The 22,249-nt window shown below is 36.9% G+C and overlaps 1 protein-coding gene across 1 annotated transcript; it reads right to left on the minus strand.

Annotated features, from left to right (window-relative positions):
• Positions 1-14,358: 14,358 nt before the first annotated feature.
• Positions 14,359-21,881, minus strand: LOC107760526 (protein NRT1/ PTR FAMILY 4.6-like). Its single transcript, XM_016578587.2, has 5 exons — positions 21,745-21,881; positions 21,548-21,659; positions 21,018-21,235; positions 15,974-16,417; positions 14,359-15,689 (listed from the first exon to the last, which is right to left on the minus strand). The coding sequence occupies exons 1-5, from the start codon at positions 21,745-21,747 to the stop codon at positions 14,712-14,714; spliced, it is 1,755 nt and encodes a 584-aa protein (XP_016434073.1). The 5' UTR covers positions 21,748-21,881; the 3' UTR covers positions 14,359-14,711.
• Between the last annotated feature and the right edge of the window lie 368 nt (positions 21,882-22,249).

Consider the following 22,249-nt stretch of genomic DNA (forward strand, 5'->3'; position numbering starts at 1 on the left):
TCTGCCTCCATATTTGCATGAGGCTAATCCCTGCCTCCCTACTTGCATGAGGCTAATCCTTGCCTCCCTACCTGCATAAGGCTGATCCCGGCCTCCATATTTGCATGAGCCTAAACCTTGTCTCCCTACCTGCATGAGGTTGATCCCGACCTCCATATTTGCATGAGGATAATCCTTGCCTCCCTACCTGCATGAAGTTAATCCTTGCCTCCCTACCTGCATGAGGCTAATCCCTGCCTCCATACTTGCATAAGGTTAATCCTTGCCTCAGGCTAATTCTTTCTTCCATATCTGCATGAGGCTAATCCTTGCCTCCCCATCCATATGGGACTGAGCAATGTCCCTCTTTCTATGAATATTGCTCTATTTCTAGTACTATTTATTTGCTTTTTAATCGGGCTAAGCTCTGCCCTTCATTTCACAAGACTAAGCCTTGTCTTGATAACATCATAAGTATTGCATATCATGGGTTGAAATATCACAACCTATCCAAAGGCGCCATAGTCTAAAAGGCATCATCCTCATAGCCGGAAGATACCATGTCATGGCCTGACGATCCCTCAAATTTGCATATCATTATTCAAAGGCGTCATTGTTCGAAGGAACCATTGTCATGGCCCGAGAACATCATTTCATGGCCTGAGAATCCCTCACTAAACAATTCATGGCCCAGGACATCATCTTTAACCGTCCAAAGACAACTTTCAAAGTTCAAAGGGAATCTGCATCATGTTTAAATTTTCACAAATACATGTTTGTAGCATTTTTTATCTGCAGGTAATCAGTAAGCAACTACTATCTTAGAAGGAGTGATCTCGCTCCAGTTCCTTCAACTATCCCGAACCTTAACCGCTCACCATAGCCACTTCCATATCGCGTGTCTGTTCTTGCAATAATTTCATCGGCATATTCCGTCAATGAATCCAAAACTACACATGGCCTGATTCCTATAAAAATAGGGATATGTAGGCAATTCGAAGACAGGAGTCTGGCCTCTGTCTTTCAAAACATCCCGCCCGGTCAAAATTGATCATCATTTCTTTACCTGAAAACTCTTTCATCCTTCCTAGGTAAAGAAGGGTAGTTGTTGATACCCAATTTTTCCCTATATATTTTTAATATATATAAATACTTTCAAAATAGCATATATGCATATATAAGCATGCATAAGCATTTTTATAATTTTTTCTGTAATTTTAAAGGCTTCAAATTGATTTATTTCCTCTATTTTTACTCATAAAATCTCCAATAATTATCCTTCAAATTATTTTTTTATTGATTAAGCCATCTAAATTCTGTATTTACGCCAAAATATTTAATGCATTTTTATAATTGCATTTGCATTTTAAAGCTAATTTTCACATATTTGCAATACTAGCCTTATTAATGCATAGTTATATTTTTTACGCATAAAATGATCTTCTATATTTTTAAAATGTTAAAAAGCTATTTTAAATCATTTTAGTACACGAAATTATTTTTTAGAAATTATTTATTATTTATTATAAATTATATAAGGTTGAATTGGCTATTTAAAACTTAGCCAAATTGTATTCCAATTTCAGCCTCAATTCAACCCAATACCCCAGCCCAATTTTTGATCAAATTACCCAACTCAGGCCCTAAATACACCTACCTGACCCAATACCCCATCAGATCATGGTCGTTGATCTAAGATCAATAGCTCTCGTTAAAACTTACCTTTTTTAATTCCAAACGACCCCCAACCCTAATCATTTCTATGCACCCACCTCCCTAAAATCCTCTCTTCTCTCAAAATACTCTTAACTTAACCCTAGTCTTCAAACGCCGACCTCCTATCTTCGGTCATCTCCGGTGACCTCTCATCGTTTCTTAAGCCTCTCATGGCTTCTCTCATGCCATTCTTGCCTTCTCTAAGTTCCTCAAGGGCCTAGGGCCATGCCGACTTGCATCTAGGCTTCATCTCATGCATGTTCCTGGCTATTCCTGTGTGATTCCAAGCGAAATTATTCTATATTTGTTAAGATCCTTGGGTTTCCAGACAAGTTTCTTCATATCTATATGGGTTTCTTTCGAAACCCTAATTTTTTTACACCTCCTAGATCTGTGCAAATCTAGGATGATTTGAGTTGTTTCTTGAATGTATTACACCATCCTTGAGGTTTTTTTACAAGAATCATGTGATTTCAAGTGTTTTTTGTCTTCTTCTAAAATCAGGGTTTTTCGGAACTTTTTTTAAAAACCTTGTCGAACTAATTCTTTGTGTTTAAACTTCTATTTCTTACATATTTTGACTAATTCTATGAGTTTACTGCACGTTCACTTATCTATGCTGAAAGCCCTAATTTTTTATAGGGTTCTTCGTTTGGTTCTATGTATTAGCATGACTGACGGATTCTCGTTTTGAGTTTCTGTGATTTCTCGTGACTATCTTGCCTTGATATGTTTCTGCTGAGTTTCTTAGCCTAAACTTACACTGATTCTATGTGCTTGTGTTCATCTTGACTGTTCAAGACTTGCCTCTTTCTCATTGAATCAGTATTGTTTAACTTTCATGTTTGGTAGAGTTGTATGTCGACTCTTGACTATCCATGTCTTACTTTATTTATATGCTAAACGCTAACTCTTTTCATGACCTTCTATTTGATTGATTCTGAATTCCTTGTTTCTTGGTTTAATTTGAAAACTTTCCTTTAAACCTTCGATTCTTACCTTCCTACTCAATATGATTGATTTGCTTGCCTAAACTAACTTTCCCTTACCTTGTCTGCATTGTTACTTGATTCTTACCGACTATCTCCTTAATTAGAATTTTCTGAACCTAGCCCTAATTGTTTACTATGTGCCTACTATGTTTGAATTATTTTCTTATCTGTTATGCTCCAGTTACACATTGATTTCTTTCCTTATTTGCCACATGTTCTTACCGTTTGAACGGATTCCCTTAATTAAGGGAGTACTTGTACTGATTTTGCTCTAATTGATACTGAGTTCTATAATTACTATACAATTGTGATTCATACCTTATTTTACCTAGTTTCGAACTACTATAAATATGTTCTCTCATTAACAGTCAACAGAGACGAACATATTGGTTCAAACTCTCTTACACTCAAAACTTTTCTGCTCTCTCTCTCTCGCTCGCTTTGGTTACTTGCTATTATTCTGAGTTAGTCGGCTTCAAGCCAAGGCTAATTATTGTGCTCTCCTATTCTTCACTTTATGTTTACTATCCCTTCATTGGTATGTTTTGATTTCAATTCAAGTCCCAAAACCAATATGTTTCTTCTACTGCTTCAGTTTATCATGTTTCTATCTATGGTTCTATTGTTCAATATATAATTGACATGTTTACATTACTGATTCATCTAGCATGCTAGTCTAACCCTCTTAGGGCATTTCAGAACATGTTCTACTCCCCTTGGTAGTCTGTCTCAACACTGTTTTGAATGCTTGTCTACTTGTTATCCAGTTTTGATATGCATTTACTTTGCAAACTGATCTGCCACTTTAAATGTCTGATTCTATGATTGGTTTTGAAATTCATACTATGTTGGTACCAATAGCTATCCCCTAATCCCATAAACCCCCACAAGAACTGCTATGTTCCTATATACTATGTGCTCTATGTGTTCTCAATTCCCATCACCCCTGTGTGAAGGACTGTTCTTTGATTGTTGTTAAATCTGCCTTGACTATATGTTTGATCTGTTGTTTGTTTGATTACACAACTCTTGTTAAAACTGTTTTACTGAATAACTTTCCTATTTATAAAACTAATGAGTCTTTTCAAATATTTCTTTCCTATTAAAACCTTTTCAAAACCATGTCAAGCACTCTCACTCCACTCTTAGATCCTTAAGTTCTACCCCTCTAGTATGTGACTGCCTTGGGATCCCTATGAGATCCCTCTGAACTCTGATGCACTGGAGCTGGATCTTCTACACTGCATTTACTTAGTTCTGGTTATAAAGTCTAGGTGTGAACATTTTCTGGGATCCTTGAGGTCCTTAGGGAACTCTGACGCACCTAGACAATGATATTGTCTATGGAATTTGGCATTTGAGGCTATTGGGGGCTTGAGAAAATCATTTGGGCCTGCTTCAGGCTCCCTATAATGTAAGTTCTTCTTTTATTTTTTATTTATATAATTTATTCAGCTGGTCTGTAATAACTATTTGTAAACTAATATTGGGCTAATTAGTAAAAAGAGATGGGTAGTTATACACCTATGCGGTAATACGGGTAGAAACTATGCCTATAGGATTTTGTTAATATACTTGTTATGTCTGCTTTACCATACTAGAAATCATGCCTATAGGATTTTGTTAATATACTTGCTATGTTTTCTTTACCATACTAGTGACCATGTCTATAGGGTTTAAATGGTTCCAATAATAGAAATCATGCCTATAGGACCTAAATGGCTTTATAATTAGATATAATTCCTTAGAATGTGATTAGGTTCAATTTCTGTTACAACGGGCATTTACATTTGTTTCCACTAGAGATCATGCCTATAAGCTTCTAACATCGGCTCTTAACAACCAAATATCATGCTTATAGGGAATAAAATCAGGAATTCTGCCTATAAAATTGAAATGAATTTAGTTACACAAGTCAGTCTAATCCGTGTTATTTCATTTGGAATTAGCTTAATCAATTGTCTGCTTCTTTAATCGATCTTTTAAACATTGCCTTCATTCACTACTGCTAGAAATCATGCCTATAGGACCTCAAGAGTCTGTTTTAAAAATTACTCACTATTTTACTATATCAACGGAGTTATCATGTTTTTAGGACATCACTGTTCTGAGTTTAGGCAAGCCTATAGGGCGATTTTAAATTCTGTAACTCTGAAACTATATTTTTGCTACTTAAAGTTGTCCAGATTTAACAGATTTAAAATCAGTAGGCAAACTGATTAGGACCTTACTGTCAAGTTTATAAAAAACAAAGTTGCATATTTCTATGCACTGACATCCACTTAGATATCCTGTTTAAGTCTTTTCTCTAATAAAACTGATCTTGTTCGTGTTTGAGACGTGTTGCCTATGTGCATTACTTGTGGAGGTAAACCTGGGCCTCTTAAGTGCTTCTTTCTGCATTTATCTGTTAAGTCCTATGTGTTCTTGCCTGTCTCCTAGAATTTTCTCCTTTTAAAACACCTTAGGGGTTGTGTAGAACTGCCCAGATTTAGAGGTCCTAAAATATCTCCAGGGCCACAGGGAAGGGAAGGGTAGTGCACGTATAGGACATTATCAATGTTACTAAAACGCTTTAGGCTATGACCAAGGGGAGAGACTTAGGTAGAATGGGATATGATAACTACGCGCTAACGTCACGTGTAGCCCCTCATTGAGGAGTGTTTACCGGGCATTGTGTGGGGTGATTCTGTAGGCTAACCAACCTAGGATCCCTCCTTTCCCAAACTCCTTTTGCTTAAAACTTTCTTTTTATGTATACAACTTGTTCAAATCCCTTGTCTTATTATCTCAGTCATACAATGTCCAACATGATTTATTTGCAATTATTTGTTTCAACTACTTATTTGTTAAAGGACTAATTCATAAGTATAAGTTCGGTCAGGACCCACTGTTGTGGACCGAGAGGGGTGACTAACACCTTCCCCTCAAGGTTATTTCGAGCCCTTACCCTAAATCTGTGGTAATGCAAACCAATCCAAGAGTTAACCGCTCTGGGTGCCCTAACGCACCATAATCCGTTAGGTGATGACTCTTCAAATACCCAATTCCTAAAAGAAAATGAGTTATCACCCCCATGTAATGTCGAAACCCGGACTCTCTTCGCGGAGGGAAAAAACAGGGGGCGACAAATATTCCCCAGGAATTTGATGACTTGATACAAGCTAGAGGGGACGATTTTCATGGGGTTTATGCATAGTCGTCCCACTTTGGCGTTGTACGCGGTGTCTTAGTGCATGATGTGGAATCTGGTTTCCAGAGTTATGCCACCGGCCAAAACGGGGAGTATACATTCCCGGGATGTTTGTTCAACTGCATTGTTAAAACCAGTTAGCGTGATGCAGTGCGTCACTATCTTATCTTCGAGTTTCATTTGGGTAAGTAGTCAAGGATGCATAATGCACGTGACGCTCCCATCATCTACCATAATGTGTTTAACATTGGTATCTAAAATTCATAAGGTAATAACAAGGGCATCATTATGAAGAAAAGTCAGACTCTTGGCATTTGACTTGTCGAAGATGATACTCTCTTCGAGTTCGTCGCACCATTTGGGGGTGATTGACCGCTTGAGTTTATGGGTAGTGATGAAATTCACGTTATTGATGGATGCGTCATCGTTGCCGACGATGATCATATAGATAGTACCAGCTGGTGAGGCTGGCTTTAGCGATTCTTGGGTTTCGCATCCTTTGGCGAAATTGGTTCCTCCCCTATCGCTTAGCAGCTGTTTGAGGTGCCTTTGTCGTAACATGTTTACGACTTCCTACCTTAGGGTGATGAAATCTTCAGTTTTAGGCCCTCGTTCTTGGTGGAATTCATAGAGGGCATCGGACTTTCTGGTACTCAGATCTGATCTCATCTTCAGTGGCCACTTTACTTTTGGTCCGAGCTTCTCCAGAGCGTAGACTATCTCTGTAGGTAACACACAAAAATTATGAGCGGCTAATAAGAGGGGCATATCTTTTTTGTTCCGGTGAGTCCCTGTCCTTAGTCTGGATGGGCCTTCTTCGTAGCGGGGGGAGGTCGCAGTGGCCATTCTGACATATGGTTGATGTTGTTCCCTATTAGGTCGGGGAATTGCATGATCCCTTATGGCGTTGTTTCTTTGATCTTTTCTGTATTTGACCTGTACCGAGGTCAGTCGATTAGTTGGTCGATTGAGGTCGTCCTCATCTGCTTGGACCTCAGCATAATAAGGATTGTGGATTTCACCCCAAGTGGTCGGGGGATACTTCATCAACCGATTTAACAGTTTCCTAGTTGCTCTTGAACCATCCCTACTCAGCCTGTTCTTAAATGCTGCAACTGTCATCCCTTCGGATACGTCTGGAAAAGTCATCCTTATGCGGTTGAACTGGGTGAGGAAGTCCCTTAGTCCCTCTCTTAGGGCATGTTTAATGGCAAATATGTCATTTACTCTCACCTCGGCCTCTTGGCTCCGGCATAGACGTTACGAACTTGTCGACCATCTTTTCGAAAGTTTCTAAGGAGTGTGTTGGTAGCTGTGAATACCATGTTAATTCTCCTCCATGAGAGTTTCACCGAACTTCTTCAGTAAAATAGAGGACACTTGCTCTTTGGAGAGGTCATTGCCTTTCACGGCAGTGATGTAATGAGTCACATGATCTTCAGGGTCGGTCGTACCGTCGTATATCCTGAGGTAGGGCGGCATTTTGAAATTTTTTGGTATGGAATATGTGAATGCATTATCATTACACGGCTTCTTTATGAACCGGTTGGCGACCCTTTTTGGTAGCAACTTAGGAGTGCCTGGTATTTTATCAACCCGCTCTTGATGTTCTTTCATCTAATTTCGGAGCTTTTTGTTTTCATTCTTCATTTCTTCCATCCTTTTTAGGATGGTTGTGAGGGCGTTGTTACCTGCATTATCGACGACATTATGAGTTATACATGTCGTTGGAAGGGGTGGTTGATTGCACTGCTCGTCTATTTGTTGTATTGTGCTAGTCCTTGTTGTTTCTGCAGTCGAGCCTGGAGAGGGTTTGTTGGGAATTCTTGTTAGCGTGTCAGTCAACCATGCCTCAAGGAGCTTTTTGACAGCTGGGGGCGCCCCTTCCTCTGCAGGCGTAAAGGCTCTTTTACAACGAGGTTTTGGTATATTGCAGTGTGGGGGTGGTGACCCATCTCGCCTAGGGGACTTATTGGGCGTCGTGTCTTCCCCGCCATTTCGCAGCTCTCAGCTCTCAATTATGACATTTATGAGGTTGGTCGGAAGGTCATTTGTTATCCTCACCCTTTCTTCTCGGTTACCTGCCATGTTAGGTTTTGCATATAGAAAGAAAAGAGATCTTGGGTTTTGTGACGTTAGTGACTTGCGTTAGTTGTAGATATAAAGGAAACTAAAAATTTAACTAAGATATCCCCATACGACGCCAAATTATTTGACCAATAATATAAATCTTGGTTCGAATAATTAAATATATATAAACAAAGGTTGACCTTAGTTAATAATAATATTCTTAGATCTTAATATTAGAAAAGGTAATTGATAAGTGTTTATGCGGACAGTAATGGCACCACAAGATAAATGCTCTCAAAAATAAAAAATAGTGGTATAGCATATAATATTCAATGAACAATAATAAATGGCATTTAAGTAAATAAGGGAATGCTTCAATCAATAAAGGGTGGAATAAATGAATCTTCCATCTGACAATAATTAAAAGACAAATCCTTGAATAATCGAGGATTTCTTGGATCTGATGGTAAAGTGTAGATAAAAATTTCAGTGAAAAGTAGATCTTTGTATCGAGTGAAGACCAAATCTTTTTATCAAATTGCTTTTCGTACAAATAAATGTCACATCCCCCTCTATCACTGTTTCTTTTTCTATTTATATGGGACACATTCCCAAAAAATCCTAATAGTGCAAATAAAGAGAATATCCACTAGAATATTCTTTTTAAGATCCTATCTTGAAAACTAGTCGTTACAGCTCCATCGACGGTACTCGACCTCGATCTCGATCCTCGTTGATATCTTAACTGTGGCTCTCATTGGCTCCTCGACCAAAGGTTGTGCGGCTTCTCAGACCTTTTTAATAAATGACGATTTCAGGATTCTTCCTCTAATGTTATCTTGACCTAAATATTCTAGGGGCAGATTTTGACCCATTCAGTTAGGGCATCAATGCGAATACCAATCATCGAACGAAAAGAGAGAGAGAGAGAGAGGGGGGATAATCAATTAATTAATCAACAAGCGTAGAACTTAAAAATAGTTTTAAAATTTTCAAGATCACTGTAAGTGGACTTTGATTTCGCTGGACGATGAGGAAGATGAGCGCCATTTTGAGTGCTAGTAATTATCTGTAACATACGATTAAACAAAACAAACTGTATTCCATTTGTTACCAGCATCTTAAACATCAAAGCTACCCAAATCCTAACACTTAGCCATAAATTTTCCTATAAAAAAATGAAAGGGTCTGGTCAATAGATTAATAAACCCTAGATGGTGAATGGAACTTCATTTTCTCCATACAATCTATTTTTTAAAACATTCAAAAGATTTAAGAGATCAGAACTAATTGGATAGCCTGATAGTTAACACTATCTCAATTAATTAATAAAAGTTAATCTTTGTTAAGGTCTTTCACACGCTGAGACAAGAGTCATTATAAACCAAAGTTTGGACCACTTTATAGTATGTTAAAAAAACATAAACATGAGTCTCGTGATTCATGTTAGATGAAAATACCCTCACAACCCATAGGGAGAGGTGTTTGAATATTGGAAATTAAAATGACAGAAAGTGAATTTTGAAACCCATTAATTAGGTGAAGACCTAAGATCTAGCTGGTCAAATAATGTGTTATGTTATAGTCATGATCCAGGTTGATACTATATAGGTTAACTTAACCATAGTTAGGTTTTCTTGTAACTATAGTTAGTTGTTGGTGTAGTTAGTTGACTATAGTTAGCTAATCAGAGATTAGTCGGTTATATTAGGTATAACTGTAGATTGTACAATACACTTTCATTTTTGCATATTCAGAAAATGAGATTCATTCTCACACCTCACGCTTCTCTCTCTTCTCTGTTTTCTCTCTCTGTAAGAGGAATTTCTCTTTACTCATATCCACAAAATTTACATGGTATTAGAGCTTGTAGACGATTGAATCTAGAGGTTTTCACTGAGAATTGTTGAAAACAAGAGATTCGTTGTTCATTTCTCAAAATATTTTCAGCCGGAAACATCAATTGCACGCCAGAACTCTAAACAGTCATGGCCGGAGATGAAGCTACAAGTTGAATAGAGGAAGTAACAAATCAATCTACAGTTGTGATAGATCATAATCATTTACTGTATTTACATCCATCGGACACACCAGGAGCATTGTCACTTGGGTTTCAACTGCAGGAATGGAAAACTACCTGATCTGGAGCCAAGCTATGGAAGTTTTGTTACTAACACAAAATAAGCTATGGCTTATTGATGGTTCAATAACGCGTGACACTTATGGAGACAATTATGTAAATCTATGGGATTCTACAACGCTATTGTGAAATCGTGGATAATGCAAAATGTGAGTCGCGATTTGTTGAGTGGAGTACTGTTTCAGTCAAGTGCATATGCAATTTGGTCGGATCTTAAGGAACGCTTTGATATGGTTAATGCATCATAAATGTATTGCTTACGTAGGCAGATTTTTACATTGACATAAGGTATATCCTCTGTTTCAGTTTACTACTCGAAATTGAAGGATTTTGTGGGATGAATATGACTTGAAATTTTTGCATATTTCAGGATCTCTTCACTAGGAGGGTGAAGGAGATTGGTAAAGAGGAAGAAGGACTATATGTGTTGCACTCACAAAGGAGAAACAAGAATACAACTAGATTATTAGTGATGGTTGCACACAGGAATGAAGCTGAGCTGTGACACAAGAGGATGGGACATGTTCCAATTCAAGTTCTCAAGAAAATTCCTAGTCTTAGTAGCAGTAGTAAAGTAGAAATAAGCCCATGTGGCATTTGTCCTTTAGCCAGGCAAGCTAGGACTTCTTTTCCAGTTAGTAACAATAAAGCAGACAATGTCTTTGATTTGATACATATGGGTGTTTGGGGACTCTATAAAGTTCCTACATATAATGGAAAGAGATACTTTCTCATAATAGTTGATGATCATTCTAGATGGATTTGGATTTTCTTATTACATCTTAAGTCTGATGTTATTACAGTAATCAACTGTTTTAGATCATACAATAGTTCTGAATTTTTTAACCATAAGTGTGCTACTCTGTTTCAAATGCATGGGATTATACATCAAAGTTCTTGTCCACACACTCCTCAACAAAATGGAGTGGTGGAAAGGAGACATAGACATGTTGTAGAAACTGCAAGGGCCATCAGATTTTAGGGGCACTTGCCAGTGAGGTTTTGGGGTGATTGTGTAAATGCAGCTGTGTACATAATAAATAGGATTCCCTGCATAATATTAGGAAACAAATCACATTTTAAGTTGTTTTATGGAAGACAGCCTTCATTATCACATATGAGGATCATAAGATGCTTATGTTTTGCAACAAAGTTAACAAGGGGTGACAAATTTGCACCCAGGTCCATAAGGTCAATATTTCTGGGATATGCAAGCACACAAAAAGGATATAGGCTGTATGATATTGAACACAAGACACTCTTTGTCAACAGAGATGTGATATTTCATGAAGATGTATATCCATTTCAAGGTCTTGCTTAAAATTCTTCTCTTTCTATAGATGAGTTTCAGAGGGTTGATCTTCCTCTTGATCAGCTTCTTATTATTTTACCTTCTACTGCAAGAGACAAGGAAAACCTAGTCTCATCTACACCTCCCACAACTGCAGAATCTGATCCTAAAAGTATTAATTAATTAATAGATTCTCATCCTCTACCACATATAGAGGAATCAACTATTGCACAACATGAAGAACATATTAATAACACTGAGGAGTTGAGAAGATCAGGGAGAACTACCAAGCCTCCCATTTGGCTTAAGGATTATGTTGGTCCAATACAGAAGTCCCAATTCTTCTCATGCAGCTCATTGCCAATATCCTATTGGTGATTTTATTCAGTACACAGGGTTGTCTGCTTCATATCAAGCTTACATCACTCAATTGTCTTCTGAAGTTGAACCAAGTTCTTATCATGGGGCAGCTAAGGATGTGAAGTGGATTGAAGCTATGAAAACAGAGATCTAAGCATTGGAGGATAACAAAACATGGGAGGTAGTGTCATTGCCACCAAACAAAAGTGCAATTGGATGTAAATGGGTGTACAAGATCAAGTACACATCTAGTGGGGAAGTTGAGAGGTATAAGGCTAGATTAGTAGCTAAAGGGTATAGCCAAAAGGAGGGACTGGATTATCAAGAAACCTTTTCACCTGTTGTGAAAATGGTTACTGTTAGGTCTGTTGTATCCATAGCAGCTACCAGAGGTTGGACCCTAAATCAAATGGACGTTTACAATGCTTTCTTGCAAGGGGATTTGGAAGAAGAGGTATATATAACCTTATCTCAAGGTTTTTCTCCTGGGCAAGGAAAGACACAGGTGTGTAGATTGCTCAAGTCACTCTATGGGCTTAAGCAAGCTTCAAGGCAGTAGAACATTAAACTCACCACAACACTTTTTAATTCAGGATTCAAGCAAAGTCACTTTGACTATTCTTTATTTACTAAGAACAAGACTCTCATATTGTCATTGTTTTGGTCTATATTGATGACCTTTTGATCAATGGGGATGATGCTGACCTTATTTCAACTACTAAACAAAGTTTGCATCAGAATTTTAAAATCAAAGCACTTTGGGTTGAGATATTTTTTGGGGATTGAGTTTGCTAGAAACAAAGAAGGGATCTTGTTACACCAAAGAAAATATGCACTTGAGCTCATCCCAGATGTTGGTCTAGCAGGATCCAAACCAGTCCATGCTCCCGTTGAGCTAAATCAGAAGCTCACCACAGTGACTTATGATGATCATTTAGGTCTTAATGATGACAGCCTGCTTGAAGATCCTGGTGCTTATCAAAGACTGATAGGCATACTTCTTTACTTGACAATTACAAGGCCTGACATTTTCTTTACTGTGCAGTCTTTGAGTCAGTTCATGCAAGCCCCCAAATACTCTCACATGAAAGCTACTCTGAGGGTAGTTAGATACATCAAGCAGAGTCCAGACCTTGGGATTCTCATGTCAGTTGCAGAATCTACCCAATTGAAGGCTTACTGTGATGCTGATTGGGTAGCATGTCCAAATACAAGGAAGTCAGTCACTAGCTATTTAGTGCAATTTGATAATTCCCTCATTTTATGGAAGTCCAAGAAGCAGAGTACCATTTCCAGAGAGGCAGAATATCGAAGTTTGGCTTCCACAGTAGCTTAGATTGTTTGGCTCGTTGGTCTATTTGCTTAGTTGGGTGTCACTCTCACATTACCAGTTCCCCTTCATTGCGACAGTAAATCAGCAATACAAATTGCTGCTAATCATGTGTTCCATGAACGAACAAAGCATATTGACATTAACTACCACATCATTCGTGAGAAGGTTCATCTGGGCTTAGTTTAAATACTTGAAGTCTGCTGATCAACCTGCTGATATCTTAACCAAAGGCTTGAGTAGTATTCAACATTCTCACTTACTATCCAAGCTAGGCCTCAAGAACATCTTCATTAGTCCTAGCATGAGGGGGTAATGAGCTATGTAATAGTCATGATCCAGGTTGACACTGTATAGGTTCACTTAACCATAGTTAGGTCTTCTTGTAACCATAGTTAGTTGTTAGTGTAGTTAGTTGACTATAGTTAGCTAATGAGAGATTAGTCGGTTATATTAGGTATAACTGTAGATTGTACAGTACACTTTCATTTTTGCGTATTCAGAAAATGAGATTCATTCTCACACCTCTCGCTTCTCTCTCTCTTCTCTGTTTTCTCTCTCTGTAAGAGGAACTTCTCTTTACTCAGATCCACAAAATTGACATCAAATAATACCATCTTAGATATTTGATCAGCTTCATCCATTTGATGTTTCAAACAGGTTTCAATATTCTTGACCAGCCGATTCAAGCCTTTGTCATGTACTATGATTTTAAGGGTTCTTATTAACATACATGATTGTTTTCAATATATATATATACACTTATACATTTAGAATTTTTGCCGAAGTTAACGCAGTTTGATGATCCCTCTTCTACAAGCATAAGTCTGCCTCTACCTAGAGGCTATAGGAGTATATAAAGTATAAATTATACTTCGTCCCATCTTTAGTCGAATAAATCAAACATTTATCGATAGAAATATCCGCTAAATAATCCCATCATTATTTGATTCGAGTATTTATAATCCTGATATTATATTAATTTTGGAGTAACTTGTTTCTCAATAAAACTACCTCTTAACAATTTTGTTGCTTGCAAAAGTTGATCATTTCATGCGTCATTTCACGTACACGATAGAGATGTTTGTGTTTTCTGTGGGGAATGGAATACTGAAATGAAATTCTGTAGAAAGGGAGAACGTACGAAACTTGTGCAAACGACAATATAAGAAGTCTACAACTTGGGATGTCCGCATGTTAACGGCATTAAGAAAAACTCAGTAACACTTTAGAAAATGTGAAACACATTCGTTAGACAAAGAAAAACACAGATGATAGATTCACTTATACTATAATAAGGTAGTGAAACGCTTTCGTTAGAAAATTATACTGTGCAAATACGATAAAAGTAAAATTGATTATATATTTATAAATTGTTGAATACCCTTTACATATGTGTAGCGGCAAAAATGGCTCAAAAGTTGCTTTAAGTCACAGGTTCAATTCCGCTTTCTTGCATTTTTGAATCCTTTGTTAAAATTCCTGCTCTGCCACTGCTTGAGTCTGGCATTGAAAGATAAACAAGACGGTCAACGAGTAGCGAGAATCTTCTTCTCAATTAACTCGCAATGCAATGCTGAGATCTTAGCTTCCTTTTTGAGTTATTAAAACAACACATTTGACTTGTGTACACTGCATGTTTACTTACTTGACCTTACAGATCTATACTTATATTTTGAAGCCCAGAACAAGTAGTGCATGAAGTTTAATGTACTGAGTATACACATTAGCCAGTAGAACCTCTCCAAATGGTAGTGATTCAAATTTCCACCAGAGAGCCATGGTTTGTGCTTTGAATTTCCTGTCACACTATTTACTATCGATACTATTGCCGAGCTGAGGTAATATCCTATGGCTAAAGAAGCCCATGATAGAGATGTTGCCAATGATCTCATACTAACCGGCGCTTCTGAGAAGCAGAATTCAAGTAGCCCTGCTAGAACGAAAAGATCGGCTGATCCAAGAAACAAGTACTGAAACGCGATCCAGAAGAAAGTTATGGGCAATGGCTTGGCAGAGTCGAGGAGGCCTGAGTCAGTAACTACACTTTTGCGCTTGATTTCAACAAGAGCTGCGATTGCCATCGCTACAATGGAGAGGAACAATCCGATACCAATGCGTTGGAGGTGAGATATGCCCATTTCTGTTTTGGTTACTCTACGAGCGAATGGGATGATGAAGTGGTCGTAAACTGGTGCTAGGATCATCATGAACACAACGGGGAAAATGGGGAGTGAAGCCGGTGGGACTTTTAAAGAGCCGACCTTTGTGTTCATTGTAGCTGCTTGCTGAACTGAGAATGTAGACAGTTGAGCAAGGCAGCAGTTGAGCATGATGGTGCAGGCAAAAATCGGGAGGATTTTCATCACAATCTTGACTTCTTCTACTTGTTGTACTGAGCAATCTAGTGCACCACAAGCGGGTGTGTCTGAAACAGCTCGATTAAGAAAGCTTAGACTTGTCGATGGAGTCTCAATTGGTTCTACATCTTTGCTTTTTGAAACTTGGCCACCTTCCTTACCGGTCTGAATGGGAGGAGAAGGGCTTGAAGCCATACTTGCTATCGCACTAGTTGAGTTTCTTGATACACAAGAATTTAGCAAGGCCGCAATTAGAACCTACACATAAAAATCATCATTTTATTCACTTAAAAAAGAAATGAATCAAAGAGTATTACTATATCAGAGGCGGATTCAGAATTTGAGCTCTATGGATTCAACCTTAAGGTTTTTAACATTGAACATATTATATTTTTAAAGTTATGAGTTCATATCTACTATTTGTTGTAATTGTAGTGGATATTTATACATAAATTTATGTTATGATATCTTAATGCTACATCCGCCCCTGCATATAATATGAAAAAGATTATGAAAGATTGAGGTTTTGTGAAACTCTATACCTTGCTGATTGTTGTAAGAGGGCTTCCACAAGGTATCTTGTTCCTATAGAATGGCGAACCAGCGAGGAAGACTGGGATCGACAAAAATATGGCCAAAGTGGAAATTCCAAATCCCCATTGCCAACCCTTATTGTCTTCCACCCAAACCACGAAGGTTACAGCAATGAGAGCTCCAAAGGAGAGGCAGAACACAAAGTAATTGAAGAAAGTTGATCTTTGCTTTCTTCCTTGTGGGGTTGCTTCATCAAACTGTTCTGCACCGTGGGGTGGTAACGATCCTTTTATACCTCCTACACCTAATGCCACTAGGTAGAGCCCTATGAACAACATTGCAGCTTGTGTACCATGAACTTGTTCACACGGCACGCTGGGCGCTGCATGTAGGTCGCATGTTGATGGCTTCAACGACGCAGAACGAGCCTGTATCGTGAGTACTACTAGCCCCTGTTATGAAGCAAAGTTTTCAGGAAATATTAAGAAATTATCAATCAAATCTTTGTTAAGAAAAATGAAATGATGCACGAATTATGCCTCTACATTTTATAATTTAAAACTTTTAGCTTTCTCGTCAAGATGCTAAAATAACATGCAATGTTTTTTTTTTTAAAATTGAAATCAGTCACTGATGCTTGGACCAGGGTAGGCTGCCTACATCACACCCCTTAGGGTGCAGCCCTTCTCTAAACCTTGTGTGAATGCGGGATGATTCGTGCACTGACTATCCTTTTTTAAACATGATTTGGTTAATTGACCAATACATAAGCAATTTACCTCACAAAAATCATTGTTAAAGAGGCTTACGTTCTGCCCCTAAACAAGACTCTCTTAAGTACTACATGCAGTATAATATGCAATGTTGCGATGTAATCGTGGTGCATCTTGAACTTCACCTTACTTGTACTTTTAATTTTCTTGTGGGAATATTCAGGGCAGGATAGTGATTGTTAAATGTTAATAATGCGAAAACTCAAGTAGGACTAGGGAAAGAATGACCCTAAAAGAGTTCAAAGTTCACACATTTAAAAGTGAAGAAAAAGTTTCTTCTAGCTGTCACTGGAATAAAGAGACAATCTCCTCCTTTAAGTCCACTTTTGACATTCCAAATTCTGGAACTAACCATGCAAATTAAATCTATCAAATTTATTTAATAAGTACCTAGCAACAGTGGAATCTTTTTCATTAACACTATAAAAAAAAGTAAAAGAAAAAGAGTTTTATGAGAAAAATATATATAGTAATGACCAAAATATGTTCACATGGCATGCAACGAAGACAATTAGTAGGATTTACCAAAGATAGGGCTAATATTCATCATTTGTAGCACTCCAAACAAATAGGCTAAGGTCATTAAAAAAACAAATCTAATTAATTCTATTACACATTTCTACTTTTAATAGGTGTATAATCAAGCATTGATAAGTTGCTGTAGTGGCATTTGCCCTTTTGTCAAATGAATATAAAATATTTTCTGCGGGCATTCTCTCATAATGGAAAGTTCATGTCTATTTAAAGAAATAGATAGCACTGCCACATTACTAAAAACCAAACACCTGTTGCATTAGCCTTCTAAATGTTACTGTATTTTAATCACCACTTATAGTTAATATTCCCATAGGCTAGCCATAAAAAGCAAAACCCTAATGCTATATGCCACTTGACATACCATTTATGCAAAAATTAAACTTTCTATTTTGAAAAAACAAAACCTGTTCTTTATGTATATTTTATCTTTTAGCACAGTCTAGAAAAATCTTTTTTTCTAAAATAAACGGGCTTAGTTGTTTAAGAAAAAATTAATGATTATTTTATGATATTTCTTGTACTTGCAATCCACGTCATAGAGTCAACTTAACAAAATTGGGTATTAATTGCCACTAAACAAGCCACCAAAGAGGAAAGACATGTCAATCCAAAACCTGGGGTGGCCCTACCACCATCAACACCACAGGTAATGCAACAGAGTTAACAAAGTTATAGGACGACGGCAACAAATCCAAAAGTCACACAACAGAACAAGAAAGGAAAAAAAAAGATAAAATCTAGCGAAATGTGTATGCGAAGAGGTAAAATCGAGAATTTAAACTTAATGAATTCAAGGTTCTGAATCCTTCGAAAGTATTTGCTCAAGACATAGTATTATGCTGGAGGGGGGGGGGGTAACACATTTTTACGGTTTATAGTAAAAATGATGGATTCAACTGAACCTGCTCTCAACATTCTACGTACGCATGTCTAGATAAGAAGAAAAGAACAACGTCAAATGTGAAAACCTAAGATCCCAATATGACATGCAGGGGCGAATCTAGCCCTTCGGTACCGGGTTCAACTGAACCCAGTACTTTTATCGCAGAGTCAAAATTTATGTGTAAATTTATTACAATTGCAACAAAGAGTAGATGTGAACCCATAACTTTAAAATATAATGAATTAAATGCTAAAAATTTTAACATTTGAACCTATAGAATTTAAATCCTAGATCCGCCTGCCAAGAGTTTCAACTTCTCGAATGTACAGAGATGGACCTACCCCGGTAACTTCAAAAGACTCGTCGTGTACCTTTATACAGGAAATGAAGCATCTGCCATGGCTGATGAGACGCTACTAATTACTGGTTTGACAGTTTGAGGCAAACACTCGTCGTGTACCCTTAGACAAACAACTTAAATGCTAACAAGCAATATTGTTACATTGCTTTTCCAATGGAAATTTTAGATGTTGTATTTATATGTTTTTCGTCTTTTTCCTAATTGCCCCCTCATTTAATTCCAACAAATCCTTATCCCAAGCTCCAGGGGCTGATGTAGCGTTCCATCACCGGGTTTATCTGAACCCAATACTTTTGACGCAAAGTATAAATTCATATGTAAAAATACATTAAAGATATAATAAATGGTAGGTCTGAATAGTGGGTTTAACGCTATAAAAGCTATGAAGGTTGAGCTCATAGAGTTTAAATCTTAAATCCGAATCTACCAAACTCCCGCAAGGTAGCGTAAATTATTGATAAAGATTGTTCCGTAGGTGTAAAAACATCCGACGAATTCACATTAAGTGTGGTTGAAATTTACATCTTATAATTTCGGCAAAAGAATATTGCAATTTTATTAATATACTAATTCTCCTATCTTCGCCTCCCCACTATTCATAGGCCATCATAATTCATATCCAATCAAGAAAAAAAGACTACTTGTAAATATTTTTCTTAGCCCACTGTCACAATATATACACAGTGACCAACGTAAAGTGCGGGATAAAAAAGTACTTAAATACAAACGAAAAAAGGTTTGTGTGAGTGTATGTTTTGATGTGAAAAAAGGCTTATTTTGGGTATGGGTCCCTGGAAATTGCAACACTCTAACTAAATACGCTGCATGAATGATGTGGCGAGATCTGGGGGGGAGGGGGGGGGATCCTTCCACTAATATTGTATCTAAAAATTATCAATTCTAATTTGACAAAAATTATCAATTCTTTTCATGCTATAAACTGTGTTTTCCACGATGCCACAAACTTTAATTCACCAAATCGAATCATATCAAGTAGTTTCTTTTCTAAGTCATGCCTCATGGGATTTCTTTTGGAATTTTTTTTAAAGAATAAGAATGACAAAGGAAAAGCTAAGCTCCATTATATTATGGGGTCAATATTAATTTTCCTAATTTCTTCGTTAATAAGTTTGATGGATGGGACTATGAGGAAAAAGAAAAAGAAGCAGACAGAGAAGATAAAAAGAAAAAAAGCAACCAATTCCTATGTATCTTTTTAGTCATACTAACAAAACTTTTATCGCTGGAATCGATCAACTTGCTCAAATTGCAAGTTGCTTGCCCTATTGCAATTTTAAAACTGATCATTCACTATTTTTAGGATGCCATTCTTAATAAGAGTAGTATAGACTATCTCATTATGCTCGGGTTTGAGTCAGAGGCGGATCGAAGATTTCAAGAGGTTTTGTGAAAAGGTAGATCTAGAATTTATATTGACGGATTTGACTTTTGTCTTTTATCATGAACCCATATACTTTCGAAATTAGAGGTTCAAAATTATATTCTTTTGGAAATATTAGTGATTTTTACACACACACACACACATATATATATATATATATATATACACACACACTCTCTCCGTGTCGTGCACCCAATAATAATTGCACCATAGGAGCTTTTGAGTATGGGTGCACGCACACATATTTAAATAATTTTGAAAAAATATAACATTGTTATATATTGTTTAGGGAAAGGAGCATGAGTTCACGTGAACCCACATCTCTTAACCTAGATACGCATCTGGTTTGAGTATGAGAAAGAATTATTTTTGATAGACAGCGCTTCTTCTTTAATGGGTCTTATGTGGCACGAACTCGATTAGTCAGAACTTCATAATACGACCAGACATCGAGTGAGAAAAAAAAACTATTGCACTATGCAAATCTTTATTGTATGAAAATTCACTCAACAAAAAAGAATTAGGTGGAAGTAATAGAAGAGGGAGTATTGTGAAAGAACAAAATAAGAGTAAAAAGACACAGATAGTCATTCTTTGCTTCAAAAGTAATTTGACTTTTTCCCTTTTTTCTTGTGAAAGTACGACTACTATCATTTATAACGGTTCAATTAGTTAAAAAATGAAAATAAATTAATAATACAAGAAAAGGAAGATTCTGAAAAAATATAATACAACAAGACAAAAGAGAGTGAATGGGTGCAGAAAAAGTGTGGCTACGTTACTGCCTTTGATCACATTTCCCAACTATCTTTAATTCAATATTGGCCAAAAAATGCCATAGTTTCTGCTCATTTTACGCCTCACCAAATTAAAATCCACGTGCCTACAGTTCAGTCGGTTATAAATAACAATATTTTTATACGATAGTAGTATTAGTTTTAGGTGTGTTACATAAATCATTTCACCTCACAGATTAGTTAAATATGTAAATATTTTTTTTACACGATCAGCACATACAAAGAAGAGTAGAACGGTGATAAACACATATATAGATTAAGGGGAAAAAACATAATGGGAAAAAGAAATGAAAATTTACCAGAAATTCAATGACTGCACTGATCAAATAGATGCAATAAGTTGTGCAGAAAGCATCAGATAAGAATCCACCAAGTAGTGCCAGCAGAAATGCTGTGCCCATAAAATTGGTCACAGAATTTGCTGATTTTGACGGTGAAAAATGCATATATTCGGACAAGTAGAGCACCAAATTGCTTGCATTTGCCAGATATGCTAAGTTCTCCAGCACCTCCACAACTGTAATTTTGCATTTCAAGAAAATTCACAAATCAAAAAACCAAACATGCAATAAAAGATAAAAAAGGATAGTCAGATGCATAAGTCATCCCAGGCCGGAAAGGTCGCATCCCAAAAGGTGTGACGTAAGCAGCCTACCCTGATGCAGGCATCAGGGTATGATTCTATGGCTCGAACCTAAAACAATTTGACTGTTGCTCCAAAGCTCTACTCATTTCAAACATGCAAGAATGAAGGAATATCTCTTTCTCAAAAACCCCATATAAAATTTCCAGAAAATAAGGAGTTTAGGCATATGAAAATGATTTTTACCTAAGACAAAGGAGGCAGGAAGTAAACCACCATGTTTCTTAGTGAGAGCAGGTCTATTTTTCCAATCAACATAGCCATCCCAAGTGCTTAATTGGGTTTGGCTCTCTGTTTCCTGCAACACAAAAACAGAGTGATGAATATATTGAAAGGCAAAAAAATAGGGTTAAAGAGAAAAAGAGAAAGAAAGAAGAACCCACCATTTATTTTTCTTGAATTCCTATTAGCTTTAATCTCAACTTGAATTTAGGGGTTTAAGTTGAGAGTTAAAAAGAGTGGAGGGATCTATGGAATACAGAGGAATGAGATGTAGAAAAGAGAGTTATGAAAGGTGGGGCTATTTAAAGAGTTGAAGAGAATGGTTTGGGAAAAAGCAAAGGCTAAAGGTCCTCCTCCTGTAGGAGAATTTCAAGAATTTCCATTTTTTCCTTTTTTCTTTTCAAAATTACAAAGTTTTTTTTTTTTTTGGAAAATGACATTGTATAGCCGCGGTCAAAATAACAGCCGAAAAAATATATAATTTTTATATATTTATATATACATTGTGTATGTTATATACAAATTTTATATACTTTTTTTGCTACCAAATATAAATAATTTCTGGCGCGAGTTAAAAGTAATAATACTTTTTTTAATTGATGACACAATTCCTCTTTTGGCAGTCGAGCTTTTCTTCCTTTTTCACGGGGAATGAAAAGAAGAGAG

Source organism: Nicotiana tabacum, chromosome 20 (assembly GCF_000715075.1).
Source record: "Nicotiana tabacum cultivar K326 chromosome 20, ASM71507v2, whole genome shotgun sequence".
Taxonomy (NCBI): Eukaryota; Viridiplantae; Streptophyta; class Magnoliopsida; order Solanales; family Solanaceae; genus Nicotiana; species Nicotiana tabacum.